Genomic DNA, 24,684 nt, shown 5'->3' with positions numbered 1-24,684 from the left:
CGCGTTCAGAAAGATCCCCACTTTGTAAAATTCAATCGTCACATTTTACTAGCGATGGGCAATGTATTCGAATAGTCGAATAGTAAAGTTGAATATTGTGAATAGTGCGTTACCGATAGTATTGCAAGTGTTACATATAATATATGATATATAGTGTTGCATGTTGCATGCAAAGCTACAACGCCATGAAAACACTCTTAATTTGTAGTTTAGTCTAATTTGTATTTTATGTAATCAATTCATAGCAAAATATCAAATTTTTCGTACATATTTTGTCAACTAAAAATACTGTAATATTTGGTCACACTCTTGTATCGATTCACAAGCAATCGATAGCACTGCTCGAAATAATATATATCGAAGGCAATCGGACAACAATGGCAATTGCTTAAACCTTATTCCTTTCCAGTTGTTTGTCTGGTGAGCAACGCGATTGTGCATAAAGTGCACCAGCCAGCCACAACAAAGCATTTTATTTAACAATTCACCAATTTGTTGAACACCCCCCTTTTGTTGAAGATGGAGAAGTACCCATATTACTGTATCAAGGCGCTCGTCTTGCTCTGCTCGTGCTTCGATCTGGGCCAAGCCCTTCGCCCCACCTATGTCGAGGAGGCTCAGGAGGGTGTCCGGGCCACTCTGCCTGGCGAGCTAAAGTTCGTGCATGTGGTAAGTCAATGCCAATGTCCCCGGGCATAGCCCCATATGGTTAATGCTTGGTCTTTGCAATGCAGATATTTCGTCATGGCGACCGAATGCCCGTCGACCCGTATCCAACAGATCCGTGGAACAATCGCAAATACTGGCCCGCAGGCTGGGGTCAACTTACAAATGTGAGTCACAAAGTTGTGAGTCAACAAAGTCTTAATCACAAATACCTATATATATTTTTCGTCAGCGTGGCAAGCAACAACACTACGAGCTGGGCAAATGGCTGCGAAATCGCTACAACTCATTGTTGGACAGCAGGTACGACAGGGAGCAGGTCTTTGTTCAGTCCACGGACGTGGATCGCACACTCATGAGTGCACAATCGAACTTGGCTGGCTTATACGAGCCCGTTGGCGATGATGTGTGGAATCCCCTCATTAAATGGCAACCAATTCCGGTGCATTCCGTGCCCGAAAAGGACGATCCGGTAGGGGTATCTCACATAAGGTTATCTTACATCTGTTAAATAATTATCAAAAAACTCCATTTGAACAGATTCTGGCTGCCAAGGCACCTTGTCCCGCCTTCGACTACTATCTGGAAAACTTTAAGGCATCCGCGGAGTTTCAGGCCAAATGGGCGCATTACAAAGATCTCTTTGAGTATTTGGGACAAAATAGCGGTCGGCCGATTAAGTCATTTATGGATGCACAATATTTCAACAACACATTGTTCATTGAAACTCTGTACAACCGAACCCTGCCCGAGTGGACCCAAAAGGTTTACGGCGGCGCTGACCTGACCTATGTCTCAAATTTTGCATTCTCCATAAACACGTACACACGTCAATTGGCGCGCCTCAAGGGTGGACCGCTCCTCAAGGATGTGCTCGCCCGTTTCGAGAGCAAGCACAACAAACAACTGTCGCCGGATCGGTCCGTGTTCATATACAGCGCACATGATACCACAATTGCCAACATGCTGAATACCCTCAAGCTGTTTCAGGTATACGGAAAGCCTTTCAGAGGATTATGATTATGATCTACAACCAAGTCGATGGCCAAGTCCGTCTGTCCTGTCTGCTTTTTTATAAACTAGTCTCTAGTTTTTAAACTATCTTTACGACATTTTGCATAGTTCCGCCTTTTTGTTCCAGGCAGCATTTAGCTGTCATTGGACGGATCGAGCAAATATTTTTGTGTTAACTAAACTGAACTAAACCCGTACTCCTTATATATGTATATATATCATGTATCTCTAAGAGTTTTCGTTTCGAAACATTTTCTCTTTTCAAGATATTTTTGTATTATATTATATTTATATATATATATATATATATATTTTATTTTTCCAGCTACACAGTCCGCCGTACACGGCGTGCATAATGTTTGAATTGCGTGTGGATGACAGCAATGCGCCCTTGGTATCGGTTTTCTATAAAAACACAACAGCTGAACCGCTGCCAATGCATATACCCGGCTGTGGTGTATCCTGTCCGCTGGCCAAGATGTATGCCCTGTATGAGGATGTGTTGCCGGAGAACTGGGCCGAGGAGTGCAAGCGATCCACGCTGACAATGACATACGAGGAGGCTAATTTGGGCGCAGCAACAGGCAAGTTATCATAGCAAAACTAGGATAAAAGTATCTATAGTATAATAATAATTATAGGCAAATAATTAACTATAATTGAAAATCATCTTGCAGGCATTCTCATATGCATCATTGCCGCTCTGCTCTGCGTCAGCTATGGCCTGATGATCTACTATCGTCGCCGGGACTACAAAATGCACACGTCCTATGCGCAAATGGCGTAGATTGCGGAATGGATGGGTTTGCTTATTAAAGACTACGTCAACTTCCTGAATTGCGATCCGAGTTATTGCTCAGCTATAGCCAGAGCATTTTTATATATATAGTATATCTCCTCTTGTCTTTGATTTGATGCCATTAGTTATTTGTTGTAAGTGTATGATAATTGTAACAATTGTAAATGTAAATTGTTGGTCATCTATTTAGTATTTAAGCTCATATGATCTTGTTGTTTCTTTTGTTAAACGATGCAAAATGAAAGACTGTGAATGGATGAACCCAGAAGTTTCCTACACATTTACATGTGTCCCCCATCTTATACAATATATATATCATAAATTAGTAAAAAAATATATATATATGTCTACAGATGAATATATGCGCATTTACGAGTATAGGCCTTTTATAGAAACACATCTTGTTGTACAAACCATTTTTTGTGAACTGTAATAAAAACGAAAACGGGCTCAAATTTAAAACAAAACTTTATTGAATTAAATTAAGGAACTCAAAATATAATAAACCTGTTGATTGCAAAGTGTATACGATACGATTAGGGCAAAGGTAAGTCCAGTAAAAGTAAATCAATTATTGCAAGATATCTTTCTTTCAGATGGGGAACATATATGGTCTCTGCATTGGAAGGAGAGCAAGGCATTTACTAAGAGATGGGCTGAAAATCAAAACAAAAGTCTATTGTATTAAATCTAAAGAGCTCAAAAATAATACACCTGTTTATTCGACAGATTAGGGCAAAGGTAAGTCCAATAATTAAAAGAATAAACATTTTTTACAAGAAATCTTTCAGGGTCTATATGAGATGCCAGTCCAAGGAGTCGCAACCGATTAGGGATTAGAACATATATGATCTTTGCATTTGGATCGAAAGAAAGACATTTACTATAAAGATTAAAACAAAAGTTTGTTGTATTATATTGAAGAACTCAAACATAATATTCCTGTTGATTCCAAAGCATATCTAATAGATTAGGGCAAAGGTAGGTCCAATAATTAAACGAAAGAAAATCAATTATTACAAGAATTCTTTCTTTTTCAGCTGGGAAACATTAGAACATATATGGTCTCTGCATTGGAAGGAAAGCGAAAGTCTGTGGTATTATATTTACTCAAGCTCAAATATAATTATTCGGTTAATTCTAAATTGTATCCGACAGATTAGAGCAAAAGTTTCAGGATCTTGCTGTATAAGATGCCAGTTCAAGGAGTCGCAGTCGGTTAGGGATTGGAACATATATGATCGAAAGAAAGAAATTTACTATAAAGGAAAGCCTCAAAGCCTCGGCTTAAGTTTTGAGCTCCTGCTTCGATCAGCAAATAAGATAATAATTATAATTTGAATCGCTTCCTAATATTATACTATAATTTGTTTATTACGCTTACGCGATTTGTGGACTTAATTATGTTATGGATACGAATGAACTAGGTCTATATACAAACAACATAAGCGGACGCGATGACGATTGTGTAGAACCTGTGTGACTGACTGAGAGAGATTTCTCTTTATCTATAAGCCTTGTCGTCCGAGTAGATGATGTAGGGCTGATGATGCTGCTGGTGCTGATGCTGCTGATGCGTCAGGCTTTCGGCGCCATCCGCGCTGCCCGGCGCTCCGGCTCCGCTGAAGTAGGACATGCGCGACATGGTCGAGTAGGCGGCCACTGCAGCCGCCTGCTGTTGTGCCTGCTGCTGTGCCTGCTGCTGGGCCACCTGCTGCTGCTGCCGCTGCGTCAGATTCTGCGTGGACTGCGCCTTGTGCGGCAGCGTGGCATAGCTGGCCTGGTACGGCGGCACGGCGTAGAGCGCCGGCGCCAAGCCGTTCTTGTAGCCGTAGGCGGCATTGTGTGCGCCCAGCTGCATGGCTGACGGCATGCCCATCATCGCAGCGCTCTGCTGATATTCGGCATTGCTCATCCGCAGCCGTATAATGCAGATGATGATGATCAGGATGGCTATGAAGGCGACAACGCCGCCGACAATGCCAATGATGAGGGTGTCGTCGTTGCTGATGATCGGCGCCTGGGCGGCCTTCATGAGCGGCGCCTTGGTCTTGATCTTCATGATTGTCGGCTGTGTCGGCTCCAGGCTCCAGATGATGAGCGGCTCCTCCGTGCGGGTCACCAGCTGGCCGGAGGTCTTGTGCGAGCTGGAGGGCCTCAAGGTGGAGGAGGAGGAAGTCTGCGTCATGCGTCGCGGATCGCAGGTCAGCTCATCGTCGCCGACCTCGATCAGCTTGCGGCCGGCCAGGTAGGTTGGCTGCCGACAGATTAGCTCCGGCATGCCCGAGCTGGGCAGCCAGCGTCGCAGAGCGCGTGCATCGCAATTGCAGTTAATCGGATTGCTGGCCAAGCCCTGCAGCTGCAGGCTCGCCCGTCGATCCTCGAGTGCGTTGAGGAATTGCGGCACAAGCGAGCCGATCTTGGAGCCCGCCACATTGAGTCTCAGCTGCGAGGAGCGCGGCACGGGAAATAGCAGCGCCGGCGGCAGCGCTGTCAGCGATGTATTCTGCAGCTTGATCGTGAGATCGCTGGACTTGAGCCCGGCCAGGGTGCCGGAGGAGATGGACTTCAAGCGCTCGCCGCGTATTCCGATCGAGCAGAGTCTGGGATGCTTTAGGGGTTGGATCTGCTCGCTTCCGATCGTTGCATCCTTGACCTCAATGTCCAGCTGCTCGAGACCCGGCAGCAGCTCCATGATGCCCTGCAGATCCAGATAGCCAAGGAGCGGCAGGTCGTACGCCTCCAACGTGGCCAGATTGGGCAACGGCCGGAAGGCCTGCTTCTCGATGCGGCTGCATAGCTTCAAATGGTTTAACCGCAGCGTCCGGAGCATCTCCAGCTGGCCGAAGTTCGACTGCGAGATGAGCTCGAAGCTATTGTTGGACACGTCCAGCTCTTGGAGCACCTGCAGCTGCGGCCAGGCGGGCGACAGATCGTCCAGGGATTTCAGCTCATTGCTAGACAGATCCAAGGTTTCCAATAGGGTGACCCTTTGGAAGACCTGCGCCTTGATGTTGCGCAGCTTGTTGTGCGACAGATTCAGATACTGCAGGAAGGGCGTCTCCAGGAGCTGCAGCTCCTCGATGCCCGTGCCGGCCAGATTCAGTTCGCGCACCGTCTTCGGCTCGTTGAGGACATTGTGCACCGCCTGGCTGCTGAGCGGATTGTAGGACAGATCGATCCGCTTGATGTTCACCATGATGCTGTCGTCGCGTGGCAGTTCCCGGATCCGATTGTGACTGAGATCCACCGAGGAGACGAAAAAGTGGCGCAGCTGCAGAGCCTTGAGCGGCGCATACTCGAAACGATTGTGTGCGAGATTTATGTTCTCGAGCATGTGCAGCTTGGAGTGCTCGAAGACGCTGTCCGAGAACTCCGCGAGACGATTGTGCTCCAGATTCAGCTGCTCGAGACGCACCAGGCCCTCAAAAGTTCGTTCGCCTATGCGATCCAGGCTGTTGTGCGACAGGTCGAGGATCTGCAGCTGGGTCGAGTTGTGGAAGGCCATTTCGCTGACCATGTCCAGCTGGTTGTGGGCCAGCCGCAGGACGCGCAGACGCGGCAGCCGGGCAAAGTCCAGCTCCTCGACGGTCTTCAGCTGATTGTCGGAGAGATCAATGTGCTCCAGATATTGCAGCGAGGCGATCAGCTCGGCGGGAAAGAAGGAGAACTTGTTGTGCGCCGCACGGATCTCGCGCAGACGCGGATGTATGCGGAATGAGGAGGGAAACAGATAGCTGAGCTGATTGTGCGATATGTCCAGCTCCTCGATGCCCGTGCCCGTGTTAAAGAACTCGCCCTTAAACGCGGACAGCTGATTGCCGTGCAAATCCAAACGCTTCAGCTGCATCACATTGACAAAGGCGCCGGCGCGTATCGAGTTGATCAGATTGTCGGACAGATCGATGGAGCTGATGTTCCACAGATTGACGAAGCTGCCGTCCTGCAGCTCCTGCAGCTGATTGCCGCCGAGATGGATGTGCTTGAGATCCTGCAGCCCGGCCAGCAGATCGCCGCTCAGCTGCCGTATGCTGCACTGGCTCAGATCGATCACCTGGAGCCGCGCCAAGGGCCGCAAGAGCGCCGGCGTCAACGGCGTCAAATGGTTGCCGCTCAAATTCAGCGCCTGCAGATTCTCCAAGTCCTCGAATATATTTGGAGCCAGCTCGGCCAGGCTGTTGCCGCTGAGGTCCAGGGAGCGCAGCTCGGGCAGCGCCAGCGGCGCGTTGCCCAGCCCGCTGAGCTTGTTCTGCGCCAGCCTCAGCTGCATCAAGGTGCCCTCCAAACCCGCAAAGGTCTCCGCATTGACCATGACCAAGGAATTCCCGGACAAATCGAGCGTGTGCAGGCTGCTGAACATTTGGAAGCTGCCGGGCGGCAGCTCCCGTATGACATTCCGTGACAGGGACAAGGTCGTGATGTCGCCGGCCTGAACCGAGCCCAGAATTTCGGCAGAGAGCGCTGCCACGCGATTGTAATCCATTTGCAGTGAGCTGAGCTGCGGCAGGCGGCCCAGAGCGCTGCCCGGCACGAGCAGAATGTTGTTATCCCGAATGATCAGCGTTTGCAGGCTCTCTAGACCCTCCAGAGCGTCGTCCTCGATCTGCAGAAAAGTAGGTAAACAGTGTTCCTTTTTTTGTATTTCTTAATAGTTACCGTGCGCAGCGAATTGAGGCTGAGATCTAGATACTTGAGTGCGCTCTGATCGCGGAATGTGCCCGGCGGAATGCTGGTAATGCTGTTGCGGCTCAGGTCGAGGCTCTCCAGAGACTTCACCACCTGCATGTGCGTGTAGTCCAGTTGCTAGCAATACGCCACACATTAATAACCAAATCGAATCAAGAGAGAGCTTGCTTTCTTACCTGCAGCATGTTGGCGCTTAGGTTGAGCGATTTAAGGCCTGCGATGGCGGCGAGGGACACGGTTGGAAACTGGCTGAAAAAGTTCTCGGAGAGATCCAGCTTCTGCAGCGACTGCAGCTGCTCGAAGACATCGCTGTTGAGATTGGTCAGCCGATTGCCGGCCAGCTTGATTTCCCGTATCTTGCGCAGTCCATGAAAAGCCTGGCTATCGATGCTGCGCAAAATGTTATAGCGCAGATCGATTATCTCCAGCTGGGCCTGGGCGCTGAAGGAATCCCGTTGGAGCGTAGCTGGGAAACATCAAAGGGGATTAGTTCAACTGAATGTGCTTTCATTTGTGGGCAATGAACCCATTTAAAACGGGTAACAGGCAGAAGGAAGCAGCTCCGAATTCAGGACGACCAACTAAGGTCGACCAACTCAGGTCGACCAACTAAGGTCGACCAACTAGTCAAGTCCGCCCTTCTGTCCACAGCTATATTTCGATATATCCTCTCATTTTCGTATTTCGTAGCGTCGATTAATACTGATATTGATATTGAAAACGAGTAACAGGCAGAAGGAAGCATCTCCGAATTCAGGTCGAGCAACTCAGGTCGACCAACTGGTCAAGTCCTCCTGTCTGTCTATATCTCGATATATCCTCTCATTTTCGTAGCCTCGATTAATATTGATTATGAGATATGGTTTATAAATCACAGCTCGAAGATTGTCAGAGCTAGATAAAAAAAAACTTGCTTCGTGGTTTCTCGTGACATTTTTCCATCCAACTGGAGCAAGGTTGTAAAAGATATTTGTTAAATATGGCAAAAGGAATAGTTCAACTGAATGTGCTTTGATTTGTGGGAAATGAACCCATTGAAAAGGGGTAACAGGCAGAAGGAAGCATCTCCGAATTAAGGTCGACCAACTAAGGTCGACCAACAACCCAAGTCCGCCCTTCTGTCCACAGCTATATCTCAATATACACTCTCATTTTCGTAGCCTCGATTAATACTGACACTGATACTGAAAACGGGTAACTGGCAGAAGGAAGCATTTGCGAATAAAGGTCGACCAACTCAGGTCGACCAACTAAGGTCGACCAACTGGTCAAGTCCTCCTGTCTGTCTATATCTCGATGTATCCTCTCATTTTTGTAGTCTCGATTAATACTGATTTTGTGAAGAGCTCGAAGATTGTCAGAGCTGCCAGAACCAAAACTTGCTTCGAGGTTTCCCGTGACCCTTTCCCATCCAACTGGAGCAAGGTTGTAAAAGATATTTGTTCAATATGGCTTACCTATGTGATTCTGGCGCAAAGAGAGATGCTTCAGGGCGCTGGGTCCGTTGAGCGAATTGATTGGCACCGCCGTCAGGCTGTTGCGATCCATGAAGAACTCCTTTAGGTCGATGCAACCCTTGAGCACACCCTCCTCAATCAGCTTGATCTTGTTGCCGGACAGGTCGAGCAGGCGCAGGTTTTTGAGAGCGTGCAGCTCCGCCGTAGAAAATATTGGATTCAGATTATCGCCCAGCAAATTGTTGGCCAGACGCAGTTCGTTCAGCGCATCCTTCAACCCATCGAATGCCTTCTCCGGTATGCGACGTATCAAATTGTTGGACAGGTCCAGCTCCTCAATGGGCAGCTTCAGCTGACCGAATGTCTGCAAAGACTGGGTCATTGACTTTCGTTCGATTAAATAGAGTTAACTCACCTGTGCTGGCAACGTTTGCTGTCCGCTGTAGCGTTGCGTATACGCCACGATGGGCGCACCATACGGCAGCTGCGGCGCATCGCCGTGAAAGACAACCCGATCGCAGTCCATGGCAACGGCTCCAAGCTGACCAGTTGCCGCAAAAGGCACCACATTGCATCTGTAATTGTAATTGCAATTGTAATTGTAATTGTCGTCAATCGCAATTGATTGAACGCAAACAAAGCCAAACGAATCAGCACCAGCTCACAAATTGCAGATATTAAAATAATACGCAGCGTCCGTCAGCAACAAGCGGAAATTTGCCGTCTGTCATCCGTCGGTCGTCCGTCCGTCTGTCAGGTTTTTTTTTCACTCACCTGCATGGCAATCGCAAGGCGGGACTGAGCTCCGGACATGGCCGCCAGGCCTCGCTGCGTCGGGTCAAGCAGCACAGATAGCTCAAAAGCAAAAGCAGCTGTTTCCACGTTTCCATTTTCGCTGCAGCTAAAGATTGATTTTCCATTTAGTAACACTTATTACCAGCGAAAAACTTGTTTTGAGCAAGAGCGCGCCAGTCGGCAGTGCTGACTTGTAGATACCCTTTGCCCAGTCACAAACAGTCGCACTTTCTTCTATTCACACATATATAGATTATAGATTCGGCACGCCGAAGATTTAATACCCTTGCAGACCTAACCTTTCCATATTGCTTTCATCGTATCTAGGAAGCACAGGGAAAATAGTTAATGCCGACTCATACAAATACCTTCTTTTGGACCGATCGTTCCTATGGCAGATATATGTTATAGTGTTCCGATATAGACAAGGTTTTGCATAAATGTAGGGAGCATAGTAAAACCTTTAAATTCCAACTTTGGTCAAGATATCTTAATAAACAAAAAAGTTTTCCATACAACAACTTAATTCTTGACCGATCGTTCCTATGGCTGCTATATGATATAGTGGTCCGATACAGATACGATTTTGCATATAAATGAGACGCATAGTAAAACTAATAAATTCCGACTCTGGTCAAGATATCTTAATAAACAAAAAAGTTACCCATACAACAACTTAATTCTTGACCGATCGTTCCTATGGCAGCTATATGATATAGTAGTCCGATGTTAATAGGATTTTGTATATATATGAGAAGCATAGTAAAACTAATAAATGCCGAGTATGGTCAAGATATCATTATTGACAAAAAACTTTTTCATATAAGAACCTCGTTTTCGACCGAATGTTCCTATGGCAGCTATATGTTATAGTGGTCCGATCCAGCTGGTTCCAACATATGTAATGCGTGCAACATAAAAAAGCACTTCTGCAAAGTTTCACAAAGATAGCTTTAAAACTGAGAGACTAGATCGCATAGAAACCGACAGACGGACATCGACTCGGTTGTTGATACTGATCAAGAATATATATATACTTGATGGGATCGGAGTTGTCTCCTTCTATGCGTTACACATGTCAAGACAAAATAATAATACCCTTTGCAAGGGTATAAAAACACACACACACACACACGCATTCTCACGTTTTCGAATGCAGGGAGTTTCTTTTCTTTTCACTATGGGAAATACGTTATTCAATAACCGGGGAAATCATCGTCTGATATTTCTGACACGTTCAGGGAGTAAATATGGCATCCAAATGTATGTAAAAAACAAAATCTTAAGGATATTCCTTTTAAAATTAGGTTGCCAAAAAGTTAATATTAAATATTTGAGATCTGTGTATTTTATAAGACAGACAAGCTACTAAATTTGGTTTATCTAGGTCTCTTCCGTGTAAGACTTGGTGTATTGTAAGAAAGACCTATTCTAAAATGGATACTTTCGATTTCTTTCATAGATAACTTAAAATAAATTTGATTTGGGTGGGCAATAGAGGGAAATACTTTTTAAGCTAGTCTCTGAGTTTGCACTGAAAGTACAAAATATTCTACTTGATTCATAATACCTTTATATACCCTCTTGTAATAGTTACAGGGTATTACAACATAGCGCTAATTATGTGCTTGATTTAAGCATTTATTCTGGCCCGAGCCACGCTGTATTTGGTCATTTCCTCTTTTATCTTCGAACGCGGGCAGAACATTTAATTTGAATAACATTGGAGACTTTTTGTTGTTGTCGTTGTTGTTTATTGTCGAAAACCGCATATTTAAAAAAGTTGAGTTTCTTGTTCTCGTTGTTGACAAGCTCGCCAAGCTCTCCAGCTCCGATGGAACGCCATAATAAATAAAGCCAACAACAAGTTAAGGCCAGCTACCTACACATTGGGCCAAGGAATGCGGCATTACGAACTGCTAAATTACCCACTTAAATATGAAAATACATTAGATATTTAAAAAATTGGTTCAAAATGAGTAGAAGACAGTTGAAAATGTCTCCCGGGCTGCTTTTCCCGCCAAAATTAACAACTATTTCGACCTGTAATATTCCCGGATTCATAAAAAAGTGCTTGTTTTATACTAAAAATTGTTATTACTTAGTCAAAACTGCATTGATTTTAATGCTAGAAGATATTTTGGTCACTTTTTGTACAAGAAATATCCTGTCCGAGCTCTTTCGGGTTGGGTTGTCCTAATTGACATAAATTTAGTTATTTTAGACTTCTTATTGAAGCTATACTTCCAAATTAACCTACAAATATGGAAAGCACAACAAAAATCTAACTTTCTCATGCAAATAGATGAGGCTCCTTTCAAGGAATAATCTATCTGATTTTCTCAGGATCTGTGAAGAACTTCGATCCTCGCAAACTTAGAGCCTCGCCCTATAAATCTGAGCTTTAATATAATTGAATCTTGAGCCTTAAATTAAAATTGCATCGAAATATTTCAATTTTTTGATTAAAATTGCATCAAATCAGTCAATCAATCACAGATCAATCAATTAAGACTGAATAATATCCGTAAGTACCATAATTTTGTTCCTCGCAAACTTTGAGACACGCCATATGAATCTGAGATTTAATATAATTGAATCATAAGACTTTAAATAAAATTGCATCAAAATATTTAATTTTAAAAAATATTATTTGCTACTTTTACAGATCAATCAAGAATATATAATATCCATAAGTATCATTAGTTGGTTTCTCGCAATCTTAAAATTGCATCAAAATATTTTATTATTTTATTTAAATTGCATCAATATATTTCAATTTTTTATTATTGTTTGGTACTTGCATAGATCAATCAATCAATCAAGAATACATTAGGCGATTAATGCGGCGCCTGCGCAGCTTATTCCAGTTTCTACAGTCGCGGACAAAAGTATTGGCAATTTAATATTATCTAATTTTTTGTACCGTCTAATATGGAATCACTTTATATTTTTTATACGATTATTAGCTATTTGTGCAATACAATTATTTTTCCAAACGTTTTGGCAGTTTTCAATATGAAGTTGGTATTTTAATTTTAATTTTGATATAGTCACACCTTTTTTTGCCAAAGTGCAACTCTGTACGCACCGTTATTTGAAAAAAAAATGTATTAGATAAAATTGTTGAAAGTTCAATTTATATATTAAGCAGTGTGAAACCGTAGAGCAGCGAAAAATGATTATAGATTTACGCAAACAAGGTAAATCCTATAGAGGAATTGGCGTGCTAATTACTTCTATACTTAAATATACATTTATACACTTCCAGCAAGTACCCATACATACGAACATAGTTCTACACGTACGTCTGTTTGTTCTACATTTATACATGTACATACGAATGAATGGGGAGTTATGCATCATATTCTTGATTATTTCTCTCAAGGCATTTGAGGTACCGTTGGATTGGACTGTTGGATTGCGCATCGACACCAAAAACTTTGAGCGTAAATATCTACGTACATATGTGTGTGTGTGTGTGTATACAACACACAAGTGTTTGCACGTATGGGTGAGTATGTTTGCTATTGCTCTACGGTCCATAGTCATGCAAAACGTTATTTGGTCAGTTGTCGAAATAGCGGGCCAGATCTTTCGTAAATATGTTGCTCGAGCATATGTAAATTTTATATTGCCTATAAAACAACATGGCAGGTTGCATTTTATTTCAATTTCCCAACCATTTTATCGCAGTGCCCCTTTTACTCATTGAAATGCATGATGGGAATCGATTCGATACCAAAAGCTGCTCCAAGACGCGACCTGAACTGGCAGAGACAGCTTCAAGGTCTCGTTTAGCTACATGGTCCGGTCTGCGGCTGCGTCCACTTCTTGTTTTTACACACACACACACACACACACTCGAACACACACTCACAGAAACACATGCACATGGCGATTAAAAACAGAGACTTTTTGATGGGAAATATGTTAATCACAAACTGCGGTTTACAATTTGTTTTTTTTTTGTGTTTGGTGTGTAACTTGTTTCTCTTCTGATTTATATTTTGGCTTACTTTTTTTGATTGTTGCGGCTGTTTGGGAAATTGCACGTCACTGTCGTTGTTGTTGTTGTTTTTGCTTGGGAAATTTTTTGATTCGATTCTTTTTTTTTGTTCGCCGATTGCACAAAGCACCGTAATAACCGAGGAAGTTTTGTTGTTGTATTATCGCGGCTTGTTTACATTTGTGTTTTTGTTATAGTAGACACAAAAAGAAAGCGCAAAACGGCAAGAATATTTTCCCAGGGAAAAGCGCACACACACACAGTTGGCAACAAAAATATTACAGCGCACACGGTGTGTGTGTGTGTGTCTGTATATATGTATGTGTGCTTGTACTTATACAAGTGCGGGAAAAATGCAGACAAACAAGTAAACTTTGCCAACTGGGGGAACGGGAACAACAGCGCGGGAGCTGCTGCTGCTGGTGCTGGAGCTGGGGCAATAATTAAGCTGCGCACTGGCGTTGCACAGCAACAAGTACACAATAACAACTACAACTACAACTGACTGCGCATGCGCAGCGGCGTTGGCTTCGGCTTCGACTTCGACGTTGACGTCGCGTCCCGTTTCAATTCGTTTACAGCGACGGCTGCTTCTTTCCGACTGTGCTTTGTACGTCTTGTGCTCCACTTGAGCGTCGCGCAGCAACTGGCGTTGGCCATGGCTGCTGCTGCTGCTGCGGCTGCGGCTGCTCACTTGGGCTGCTGTCTGCTCGAAAACAGGTTTTTCTTTGCATTGGTACTAAAAGCAGAGTACTAAAAATTCCCAAGATGACCACAAAAACTCTGGTTCTTGCTCTCCCGCTTGCCCTCTCTCTCTCGACATCTCTTTCTTTAGCTACGCAGCTTCGTGAATGAGTTTTGTGCGTCTTTGGGCTGGGTAAAAGTTTTCGCCTCGCCGTTCTTTGGCATGCCGCAGAAAGTTTGTTTCTTTGTGTTACCCCCCGCCCGCTGCCCTTGCCAGTTACCTGCCTCGCTGATCGGCAAGTGCGCCAATTCACGCTAATGGGGTTAAGTCTTCAATAAAGACAAGTGACAAAAGAGACGGCGCTCACTTTCCACGTAGCAAATTGTTTGCGAACTAATTACATAGAGCGAGACGGCGACATACATTCACAATGATCATCATCTTAGGCACGCACTAAACGCTCAGGTTGTTAACACCAGAAGATCTCCCCCCTCCCCCACATATGCATATCTGTAAGTAAATATTTAATGCTTTTTCATGTTAAGGCATGCATGTTAACAGCGCAGATTTCTTTTACTTTCCATTTTCATGAGCAAGCAACAAATTAATATTATCTTAATAATAATGAAAAACAACAACCATATAAATCAAATCGTTCAACGGATGAATTGCATCTTAAACGCAACACTCGACTGGCTTTTGGCCAGCTTGGTGAAAACTCTTCGCCCGCCCACACCCCCTCGCCACCGCCCCGCCCCTTTATATCTACAGACACGCCCACATTCCATTGCCATTTAGTTTAATTCAATTTGCATATATATGCTAAATTGTTAAACGTCCAGACTGTGTTGGCCCAGGTGCACAACCCCATTAAACAAGTCCGGCACGGATTCAGTTAAACAAACAATACGGCTTAAACTCAAAAAAAAAAGGCTCAAAAGCAATCCATCAGCATTAAATGTACTTAATTTACTAAACGAACAATAAATGTACTTAATATTCGAACCAATTTAAATGAAAGACCAGCTCATAAGTATCTTATTTCGCTCTTTGATAAATATTCAAAAAAAAAAGAAGTGTTTAAATTGGGCTCCAATTTTTTAGTAGGCGATGACCGACTGGCAGATACCCTAACTTCTGTAAATACATGCATTAAACACACATATTGCGAATAGATTTTTACTTCTCTTGGTTTCCACTGTGGAAAATGCTTTCTTGATGCACTTCCGTTGTCTGAAGTTTTTTAATATTTATAATTTAAAATTTAAAAATCTCCAATAATGTCTTTTATTTGCTATAAATTTTGGGGGGAACGTGTGTGATATCCGAATAGGTAACTATTTTGGATGTTTGTATAGCCTCTTCTCTTGGTTTTCACTGTAAAAAGTAAAATATTATGGATGTTTGTATACCCTACAAAAACTTACAGACCAAATTTGGGCGTCTCCAGCTCGTTTAAACTTCGAGCAAAAATAAAAAAACAAGAAATTTAATATTATATTAGAAAATGGCAAGGATTTTTCTAAAAACCTACATTCCGAAATTAAAGGGTCTAGCTTCCATCTAATCTTCGAGTCATACCTATGAGTAGGGGCTTAGCTTGTCGATTAGGCTATACATTTTCCCCAACGGGTCGCTAATTTCCCATCAATTATCTCTTTATCCTATCTACTTAACACTCTATAAATCTAGTCTACATTTCTTTACTTTATTTATAACTTTTTTCTTTCTTTTTTCCTATTTATTGTATTTTCTTAAAGAATTTGGTAAATTGAGATTATTTGTAATTTTTGCTTTAGAATATTATTTTCTCTATAAACACCTGACAAATAATAAATACATAATTTTAGGTATTTAATTTTAGGTATTTAGTTTTAAGTATTTAATTTTAGGTATTTAATTTTGGGTATATCATTTTGGGTATTTAATTTTGGGTATTTAATTTTAGGTATTTAATTTTAGGTATTTAATTTAAGGTATATAAATTTAGGTATATAATTTTAGGTATGTAATTTAAGGTATATAATTTTAGGCATATCATTTTAGGTATTTAGTTTTAGGTATTTAATTTTGGGTATTTTTTTTTGGTATTTTTGGTTTTTTTTTGGGTATATAATTTTGAGATCTGCGTTCTTTTGCCCGTTACATAAATTTGCATAACTTTATAATACGCCAATTTGGCCAATTGTCAAGTGGTTTAAGGCAAACAAATGAATGGCTGTTGGACATAAAATGTTGGGTAAGGCACCACAGCCCAAAACGTTCCCTAACAATTATATTCATTATGGCTAGCAATAGGTATATATTGGTACGAAAGAAAGGAGAAAGTCGCGAGTCGAGTGCTTTATTGATAGTACTTTTGGCTGGGCAAGCAAATAGCTTGTCAGCGGCTTGCATATACTTTTCAGTTCCAATAAAGATTAATGTCTTTGTACACAGCACATAAATTATTATTTAGAGCCGACCCACATACTACTCAGGGGACTGCGGACTCGGGTCTGTGGTCTGGGGACAGCGATAAGTAAAGCCAAACCTAATCAATTATACAAACGCCAGCCTGGAATGCTATGTCAACATAATAGGGCGACGGCGACGGCGGCGTCTCATTGTCCTTGTCCCCAGTTGCCATTTCATTTTATTAGTTCTCGTTTCCTTGCCACGTAAATAATGCGTCAGGCCACGAATAGCCTCTGCTGCCCCCTCCTCCCCTCCCCTCCCCTCTGGGACCTGGTTCTGTGTGCCTTTTTTTTCCGGATTGCGATTTTGATAAATTATGTATTTAAAGTACAACTTGTAGGATTCGGTTGGCCATTGTACGTCATTTCCTTAAGCCAGACAGGATATTTCATCAAATTGGACAGCAAGTGTCAGTAAACACAAGCAGGAACACAGGACATTTCCAACATTTCGAACATTTCGGACATTTTGGACATTTCGGGTTATTGATTGTACATTTCCTTAAGCCAGACAGAATATTTCATCAAATTGGACAGCAAGTGTCAGTAAACACAAGCAGAAACACAGGACATTTCGAACATTTCGCACATTTCGGACATTTCGGACATTTCGGGTTATTGATTGTACAGAGGCTTGGCAGTCCATTCGCAAGGCCTGCTAAAAATACAGTCTTTAATGTGCTTCAAGGCCTTGACGCTCTTCTTTTTTTTTTTGCCAGTAACATGGTCTTCAACTTTTTTGGCAGTAAATTTACTTTACTAAAGAACAGCTCCCATTAGATAGACAACTTTTGACAGTTTAAAGGTTAGTTTATCCAACAATATGTTCTACGTTCGGGAAGGGGACCTAAATTCATGTATTAGAAGTTTTATACACACACACACATAAATATGTACACAACGTACCTAATATACATGCATAAAATATAGTTTGATTATAAAGGTCTATAGATTTCAATTTTAAAGTTTTTCACCCATATTCCGCCCTTTGCAAAAGTTGTTCTCTCCCCTGCTTGCACTCAGAGTGTATTTCCGTGTTTATAATAAAATATTACAATAGCGGATATTTTCTAGTTTAAAGTCCATAAAATATAGGACCAAATGTTAAATGTCTATGTAGGATAGTTAAGGGGTAACATTTTGACATGAATATTGACCCAGAATCGTGTTGCCAGATTTTGATGCCAAATTGATTTAGGGGCCAAACCATGAAGAAAGAGCCAAGCCTGATGAAAATCGGATGAGATTTGACCGAGTTACGAGTGTGGGAAGTTTTGACCTTTGTCTATATAGGATATTTAAGGGGTAACATTTTGACATGAATTTTGACCCAGAATCGTGTTGTCAGATTTTGATGCCAAATTGATTAAGGGGCCAAACCATGAAGAAAGAGCAAAACCTGGTGAAAATCGGATGAGATTTGACCGAGTTACGGGTGTGGGAAGTTTTGATCTATGACCATATGGGATATTTGAGGCTAACATTTTGACATGAATTTTGACCCAGAATCGTGTTGTCAGATTTTGATGCCAAATTGATTTAGGGGCCAAACCATGAAGAAAGAGCCAAGCCTGATGAAAATCGGATGAGATTTGACCGAGTTAGGAGTGTGGGAAGTTTTGACCTATGTCTATATAGGATACTAGCGGGTATAACCCGGCCTTGGCCGTGGCACGTATGTTATAAAATCAATGTTCTCAAAAAAATTTGAAATGATTTTGAAACTGATCGGACGGTAAACATATAACTTTCATACAAACGTTTTCCGCCAATTTACCACTGTTGCGAGTGGAATTTCCCAAATCGCTGAAAGACGCATTCATTACATTCTTATGTAGAGCTTTGAAAATAGGTTTGAAGCAATTCGGACACAATTTAAAACTTCGCACAAAAAATCTTTGAGTTGCATTCCACCCGAATGAATTCTGCGAAAAGTGTGAAACACGTCTCAAATGATTTTTCTTATAGATCTCTGGAAATGAATTTGAGCGCGAAACGTCACCCACCAAATCTTTGACCTTTGACCTCTTCCACCAAGGAGGAATGGGTTTTCCGAAAAGTGCGAAACACCCCTCAAATGAATTTGAACAAAGATTTTTGAAAATAATTTTGGGGCCGATCGGATGGTAAACAAAAAAGTTACATACAAACGTTTTTCGCGATTTTTCCACACTTGCGAGTGGAATTTCCCGAAACCCCGTCTTAACGTGCACCTACATCACATAAGGTAACTACAGCGAAAATTTCAGCTTCCTCTTCCGGTTTGGGCTGTGCGTTGATCACCAATCAGTCAGTCAGTCAGTCAGTCAGGACAAACAGTTTTATATATAGAGATATACCTATATACATACATACATAAATACATTTTACATGCATACATTATGCATTCACACATATATTACACATACATACATACATACATACATACAAATATATACATACATATACATATGCATGCACACATACATACATACATACTCAGATACACTTACAGAAAGACATATGTACATGCACCCAATCATAATCAGAGTACAAATAAAATTACCTATTTGGATTAATGGTATACTATGATAAATTGATTCATTTATTATGATATGTTTATTATCTTTTATCTACATGCGTAAGGTGATAAACTAGGCATAATTTCATTACGAATGCATTTGGATTCAATTTGTAGTAAGTGCTGCTAGATACATGTATTTATATCTGAGATCAATCAAAAACGAGCCACAAATCATTTTCGTCAGAGTATGTGTATATATACTATATGTATACATGTATGTATATATGTATATATGTATGTATAGATATGTATATGCTATTTATACCCTGAACCCATTGAAAATGGGAAAAAAGGGAATAATGTATTTGTGCAAATGTATGTAATAGGCAGAAGAAAGTATCTGCGACCCCATAAAGTATATCAGCAGTATATCTTGATCAGCATCAAAAGCCGAGTCGATTTAGCCATGTCCGTCTGTCTGTCCGTCCGCCTGTCCGTCTGTCCGTATGTATGAACGCAAGGATCTCAGAACCTATAAGAACTACAGACTTGAAATTTTGGCTGCAGGTCCTCCTAGTGATCGCGCAGATCAAGCTTGTTTCCGATATTCGATAACTTGCCCCGTTTCCAAGTTATCGATAAAAATCGATATCGAAATCCTGTTTTTTGAGCAACTTCGGCAAATAATATGAGCTAGAGTCACCAAACTTGACATGTAGCTTCTTGAATAGTATATATATATATCAGGTATCTTTCATTTTATACCTATCGCCTGTTGGAAGAAGAGGGTGCAGGGTATCCCCTAGTCGGGAGCTCCCGACTAGAACCTCTGACTTGTTTTGGCTTGGAGTCGAGTCGCCTTTGGGCCAAAAATGGCAGCCAGCTGGCAATCAGCTTTCTGGCTAAGTTAGTGCAACAACGTTTCTAGTTAAAAGCACGAACAAGTTCTTGTTGTTGTTGTTGTAGTTGTTGTTGCTCTAAGTAGGGGGCAGGTGGGCAAAGGGACTTGTTGTTCTTGGCGCTGAGAGGCACCTTTGAAATGTTAAAACCAAAGCATACAAACGAGCGCACGCAGCAGAAGCAGCCGAGTGTGTGTGTGTGTTTGTGCGTGTGTGTGTGTGCGTGTGTGTGTGTGTGTGCGTGTGTGTGCGTGTGTGTGCTGCAGTTAACCGAGTCAGAGATGTTAACCAATCAGGTGTGTTAATTGCACCATAATTGGTCAGGAAGCTGGCAATAAAACAGCAGCAACAATTGCAGCAGCAGGTGCAGCAGCAGGTGCAGAGGTGCGTTATTAATGCAGTTGCTTTAATGACAGCTGCACTCACGCACACTCACACACGCACACTCACACACACTCACACACACGCACGCACACACACATCTTCTGCCCATTCAGCAAAATGCAGTCAGGCATTTGAATTCACGTGAAAGTGTAAAAACTGCTCGTTAAAATAAAAAATACAATTTAACGAAGAGCATGCTCGACTGGCAGATACCCTGTTTTCCGTCTGTCCGTATGTATGAACGCAAGGATCTCGGAACCTATAAGAGCTAGAGACTTGAAATTTAAGCTGTAGGTCCTCCTAGTGCCAGCGCAGATCGAGTTTGTTTCCGATATTCGATAACTTGCCCCGTTTCCAAGTAATCGATACATACAAATAGCAGCTCTGCTTCTTCCTCTCACACACTTTCTTTGAGATCCTATTATATATTCAGTGCATAAATGTGGCATACAGAGATGTACCAAAAAGCAAGGATCTTTTTTTTAGGTTAAGGTTTTTTTCAATTTTTGGGAGAATGGGAAATTTATATATTATTCATTTATGTATAAATACTCTAAGATATCCCAAATCCTAAATTGTGTATCTATAGCGACATATAATAAGAAATAATATTATAACAATATTGATTTTCATACTCAAAGTCTCTAACTGCTTTAGATCTGATCCATGGTTTAGGCACAAGGATGTAGCAGGATCTACTCAGCTCATCGTCCCAATCAAAAATATATTTATTTCTAAATTGGGTATCTCTAGTGGCATATAATAAGAAATAACAAGATATCGACATCGATTTCGATGGAAACTCGACTTTTTCGTGTTCTAGGAATTATGCTGAAAGTCTTTATCTGCTAAAGTCCTGATCAAAGGGTTTATACAGACGGACAGACAGACGGACAGTTAGGCAGAAGGATATAGCAGTAGTTACTAAGCTGATCTAATTTAGATATCTAATATATATATAATTATTAATGGGTTCATATAGACGGACGCTTAGGCAGAAGGATATAGAAGGATCTACTCTTATCAGAAATATATAATAGATATTTATTTATGGTTTCATAAAGACGGACAATATTTATAGCAGTATTTACTTAGCTCATCACCCTGATCGAATATATATATGTATATATTTATTTATGTTAGCGGAGATTCATAGAAATAATCTACCCATTTTGCGCATTTTCAAAGGGTTCAGAGTGTAAAAGCTGCTAGTTAAAAATAAAAACAAAATAAACAGACTGAACTGATTGAGGCAAACAAAATTCATTGACAGAATAACTGGCGACAGTTTCAATAGATATGCGAGAATATTGACAGGATAACAGATTTAAGGCTCGGGCTTTACATAAATCTATAGATAATTGATATATTGCAGCTGCAAATACTTTAATGCCTTTAAATAATTTTAATCTTCAGAAAATGACAGGCATTTGCCTTGACAAATTCTATTGCAATAAATATTACAATTTCTAGGCAGTTTTGGGAATTGTTCTTGTTGTCAGCATAGGAAAAACGATTTAAAAGATTAAATAGATAAAATATATACAAATATATTCACTTATAAGTAAATAAATTGAATCGAAGCCAACAGCAAGAACAAGTTGAGGCGTAAATGTAAATGCAAAAGGGGTTCAGGTAGATGTTTACCTGAGACAAACTGATTTCCTCAATACTTGATTAAAGGCTGAGCTTGAAAATCGAGGCCTTGGGTGCGGCATCGCCGGGTTAATTAAAACTTTTTCGCGCTGCAAAAACAACGAAGCCTAACCGCAAACAAAAGCGAGAAAGCAGAGCTATCTTCGGCACGCCGAAGATTTAATACCCTTGCAGAGCCAACCTTTTCATAATGCTCATAATGGCTTGCCCGTATCTAAGAAGCACAGGGAAAATAGTTAAGGCCGAGTATGGTCAAAATATCTTGAAAAACAAAAAAGTTTTCCATACAAAAACTTTATTTCGACCGATCGTTCCTATGGCAGCTATATGATATAGTGGTCCGATATAAATAAGATTTTGCATAATTGTAGGAAACATAATGAAACTTATAAATGCCGAGTTTGTTCAAGATATCTTGAAAAATAACAAAGTTTTCCATACAACAACTTAATTTTCAACCAATCGTTCCTATGGCAGCTATACGATATAGTAAACTGATGTTGATAAGATTTTGCTTATATGTGAGGAGCGTAGTAAAACTAATAAATGCCGAGTTTGGTCAAGATATCTTAATAAACAAAAAAGTTTTCCATGCAAGAAACTACTTTTCGACCGATCGTTCCTATTGCAGCTATATGATATAGTGGTCCGATGTAAATAAGATTTTGCATAATTGGAGGAAACATAATGAAACTTATATTTGCCGAGTTTGTTTAAAATATCTTGAAAAATAAAAAAGTTTTCTATACAACAACTTAATTTTCGACCGATCGTTCCTATGGCAGCTATATGATATAGTAGTCCGATTTTGATAAGATTTTGCTTATATATGAGGAGTATAATAAAACTAATAAATGCCGAGTTTGGTCAAGATATCTTAATAGACAAAAAACTTTTTCATATAAGAACCTCATTTTCGACCGAACGTTCCTATGGCATATGATATACTGGCTATATGGCTTTACTGATCAAGAATATATATACTTTGTCGGATCGGAAATATCTTCTTCTATGCGTTACACATTTCACGACAAATTTATAATACCCTCTGCAAGGGTATAACGAGTTTCGAGCAAAATGGAGCCAACAGCTCCCAAGTCTCCCCTTCCTCCATCCCCGTCGACCTGCTCCAAATTGGAGGCCTTGCCATGGTTGAGTTGCGCGATTTGATTTCGGTTGTGCGTAAAACTTTTGCACGCGCATTTGATTTAACTTTAATGCAATTAAACTGTTTAATTTCAAAGAAACACAGCAAACTTTTCTGTCGAAAACATTGAACAAAAGTCTAAATTAAAATTAAAATAAAATCGAATGAGCGGCAAGCCGCAGAGCTGACGACATCTACGTATTGAATAACCATTAACTGTCAGGCTGGAGCCAGGATACCTGGTCCAAAGGAATTCAATAGCATTATCTTTTGACGTACATTTGCATATTTTAACAAATATTTCCTGACATTTTTTTTTGGCGCATATTTAAAATCATGACAAAATAAACAAGCCTTGTGAAAAAGGTTATCCGAGCTTAGCAAACATAATAAACACGCACACACAGAGAGATTGACATCTGATGATGTCCTCCTCTTTGGCTGTTGTGTAAAAGTCAAGTTCATCTCCAGCTTTGCAGCGAGCTGTGAAATTGAATGTCGAAAATATTAGGAGATTTCAGCAAATTGTGCTTGCCTTTCAATATGATGGCAACACATGGTTTAACACGGCGTATGCGTAACATTCGATTTACAAATTATGCATAACAAATATCCAAGGCTGACAGAAAATTCCTTAACTAAATAGATTCCTTTAATTTCGTGCTGAGCTTCGCATGAACCCAAAAATTATGTTCATATATTTACAAAGCCAGCAAATTGGTTTTTGGAACAAAAATAATTATAATAATAATTAATTATTTCATTAATTATCATTTTATTCATTATTAATAATTAATTATTATTTTCATTATTATTAGTAATTAATTATTATTTTAATTATTATTAATAATAATGTATTATTTTAATTATTATTAATAATTAATTATTTTAATTATTATTAATAATTAATTATTTTAATTATTATTAATAATTAATTATTATTTTAATTATTAATAATAATTAATTATTATTTTAATTATTAATAATATTTAATTATTATTAATAATTAATTATTATTTGTAATTATTTTTAATAATTAATTATTATTTTAATGATTATTAATAATTAATTATTATTTTAATTATTATTAAAAATTAATTATTTTAATTATTATTTTCTTACTGTGAACCGAACCATAAACCGGAACAGTTGGATAAAGTTCAGCATGAACTGGTTCATATCATGAAATTGTTTGATTAAAAAAAGACGGAATTGAAGTAAAGAACGATAAATTTGAACCAGTTTGAGCTTGGAATAATAATTTTGAATGATTACTATGAACCGAACCATAAACCGGAACAGTTGGATAAAGTTTAGCCGAAACTCAGCCTGAACTGGTTCATATCAAGAAATTGTTTGATTAAAAAAATAGGGAATCGAAGCATTTTATCAATTTATAATAATGTCATTTATAAACTATTCAAATTTGTCAAAGATCTGACAAGGTTCGAACCAAAACCAAGTTTTTTTTTTTAGCTCGAATCATAAATCGAAAATGTTTTCAGCAGCCCTGGTAATAGACTCTATT

General features: G+C 40.5%; 3 protein-coding genes across 5 annotated transcripts in view; 2 read left to right on the top strand and 1 right to left on the bottom strand.

Moving 5' to 3' along the window:
- Nucleotides 1–262: 262 nt before the first annotated feature.
- Acph-1 (Acid phosphatase 1) lies at nucleotides 263–2,946 on the top strand. Of its 3 annotated transcripts, none has more exons than XM_064695169.1 (7): nucleotides 263–420; nucleotides 520–669; nucleotides 735–833; nucleotides 899–1,138; nucleotides 1,207–1,656; nucleotides 2,006–2,264; nucleotides 2,358–2,946. In XM_064695169.1, the coding sequence occupies exons 2-7, from the start codon at nucleotides 520–522 to the stop codon at nucleotides 2,465–2,467; spliced, it is 1,308 nt and encodes a 435-aa protein (XP_064551239.1). In that variant the 5' UTR covers nucleotides 263–420; the 3' UTR covers nucleotides 2,468–2,946. The 3 variants fall into 3 exon arrangements, 2 of the variants coding, with proteins under 2 accessions (XP_064551239.1, XP_064551237.1); XR_010437658.1 differs by having other exon boundaries at nucleotides 276–669; nucleotides 2,358–2,613; nucleotides 2,670–2,946; XM_064695167.1 differs by having other exon boundaries at nucleotides 276–669.
- Nucleotides 2,947–3,861: 915 nt separating this feature from the next.
- Nucleotides 3,862–14,058, bottom strand: LOC135437261 (protein artichoke). The gene is made up of 7 exons (XM_064695165.1): nucleotides 13,437–14,058; nucleotides 9,397–9,523; nucleotides 9,038–9,197; nucleotides 8,623–8,986; nucleotides 7,342–7,631; nucleotides 7,136–7,282; nucleotides 3,862–7,082 (listed from the first exon to the last, which is right to left on the bottom strand). The coding sequence occupies exons 2-7, from the start codon at nucleotides 9,510–9,512 to the stop codon at nucleotides 3,984–3,986; spliced, it is 4,176 nt and encodes a 1,391-aa protein (XP_064551235.1). The 5' UTR covers nucleotides 9,513–9,523; nucleotides 13,437–14,058; the 3' UTR covers nucleotides 3,862–3,983.
- TkR99D (Tachykinin-like receptor at 99D) overlaps nucleotides 12,516–24,684 on the top strand; it is a 78,286-nt gene continuing 66,117 nt past the window's right edge. The window contains exons 1-2 of the mRNA XM_064694622.1: nucleotides 12,516–12,620; nucleotides 12,689–12,931. The gene's annotated coding sequence lies outside the window, so the exon portion shown is untranslated. The remainder of the gene's footprint in view (nucleotides 12,621–12,688; nucleotides 12,932–24,684) is intronic.

This window comes from Drosophila montana, unplaced genomic scaffold (assembly GCF_035044405.1).
Source record: "Drosophila montana isolate Dmon_TW-CO22-7 unplaced genomic scaffold, ASM3504440v1 contig_3733_1, whole genome shotgun sequence".
Lineage (NCBI taxonomy): Eukaryota > Metazoa > Arthropoda > Insecta > Diptera > Drosophilidae > Drosophila > Drosophila montana.
The sequence above is the reverse complement of the archived record's forward strand: the minus strand, read 5'-3'. Positions and strand labels throughout refer to the sequence as shown.

Excerpts from the sequence above, each read along its gene's own strand:
- LOC135437261 (XM_064695165.1), bottom strand. The coding sequence starts at position 9,512 with ATGGAAACGTGGAAACAGCTGCTTTTGCTTTTGAGCTATCTGTGCTGC. Across the intron at positions 9,198-9,396 it reads GCCTTGCGATTGCCATGCAG|ATGCAATGTGGTGCCTTTTG; the intron begins GTGAGTGAAAAA and ends TTACAATTACAG. Across the intron at positions 7,283-7,341 it reads TAAGCGCCAACATGCTGCAG|CAACTGGACTACACGCACAT; the intron begins GTAAGAAAGCAA and ends GCGTATTGCTAG.
- Acph-1 (XM_064695169.1), top strand. The coding sequence starts at position 520 with ATGGAGAAGTACCCATATTACTGTATCAAGGCGCTCGTCTTGCTCTGC. Across the intron at positions 1,657-2,005 it reads ATACCCTCAAGCTGTTTCAG|CTACACAGTCCGCCGTACAC; the intron begins GTATACGGAAAG and ends TTATTTTTCCAG. Across the intron at positions 2,265-2,357 it reads TAATTTGGGCGCAGCAACAG|GCATTCTCATATGCATCATT; the intron begins GCAAGTTATCAT and ends ATCATCTTGCAG.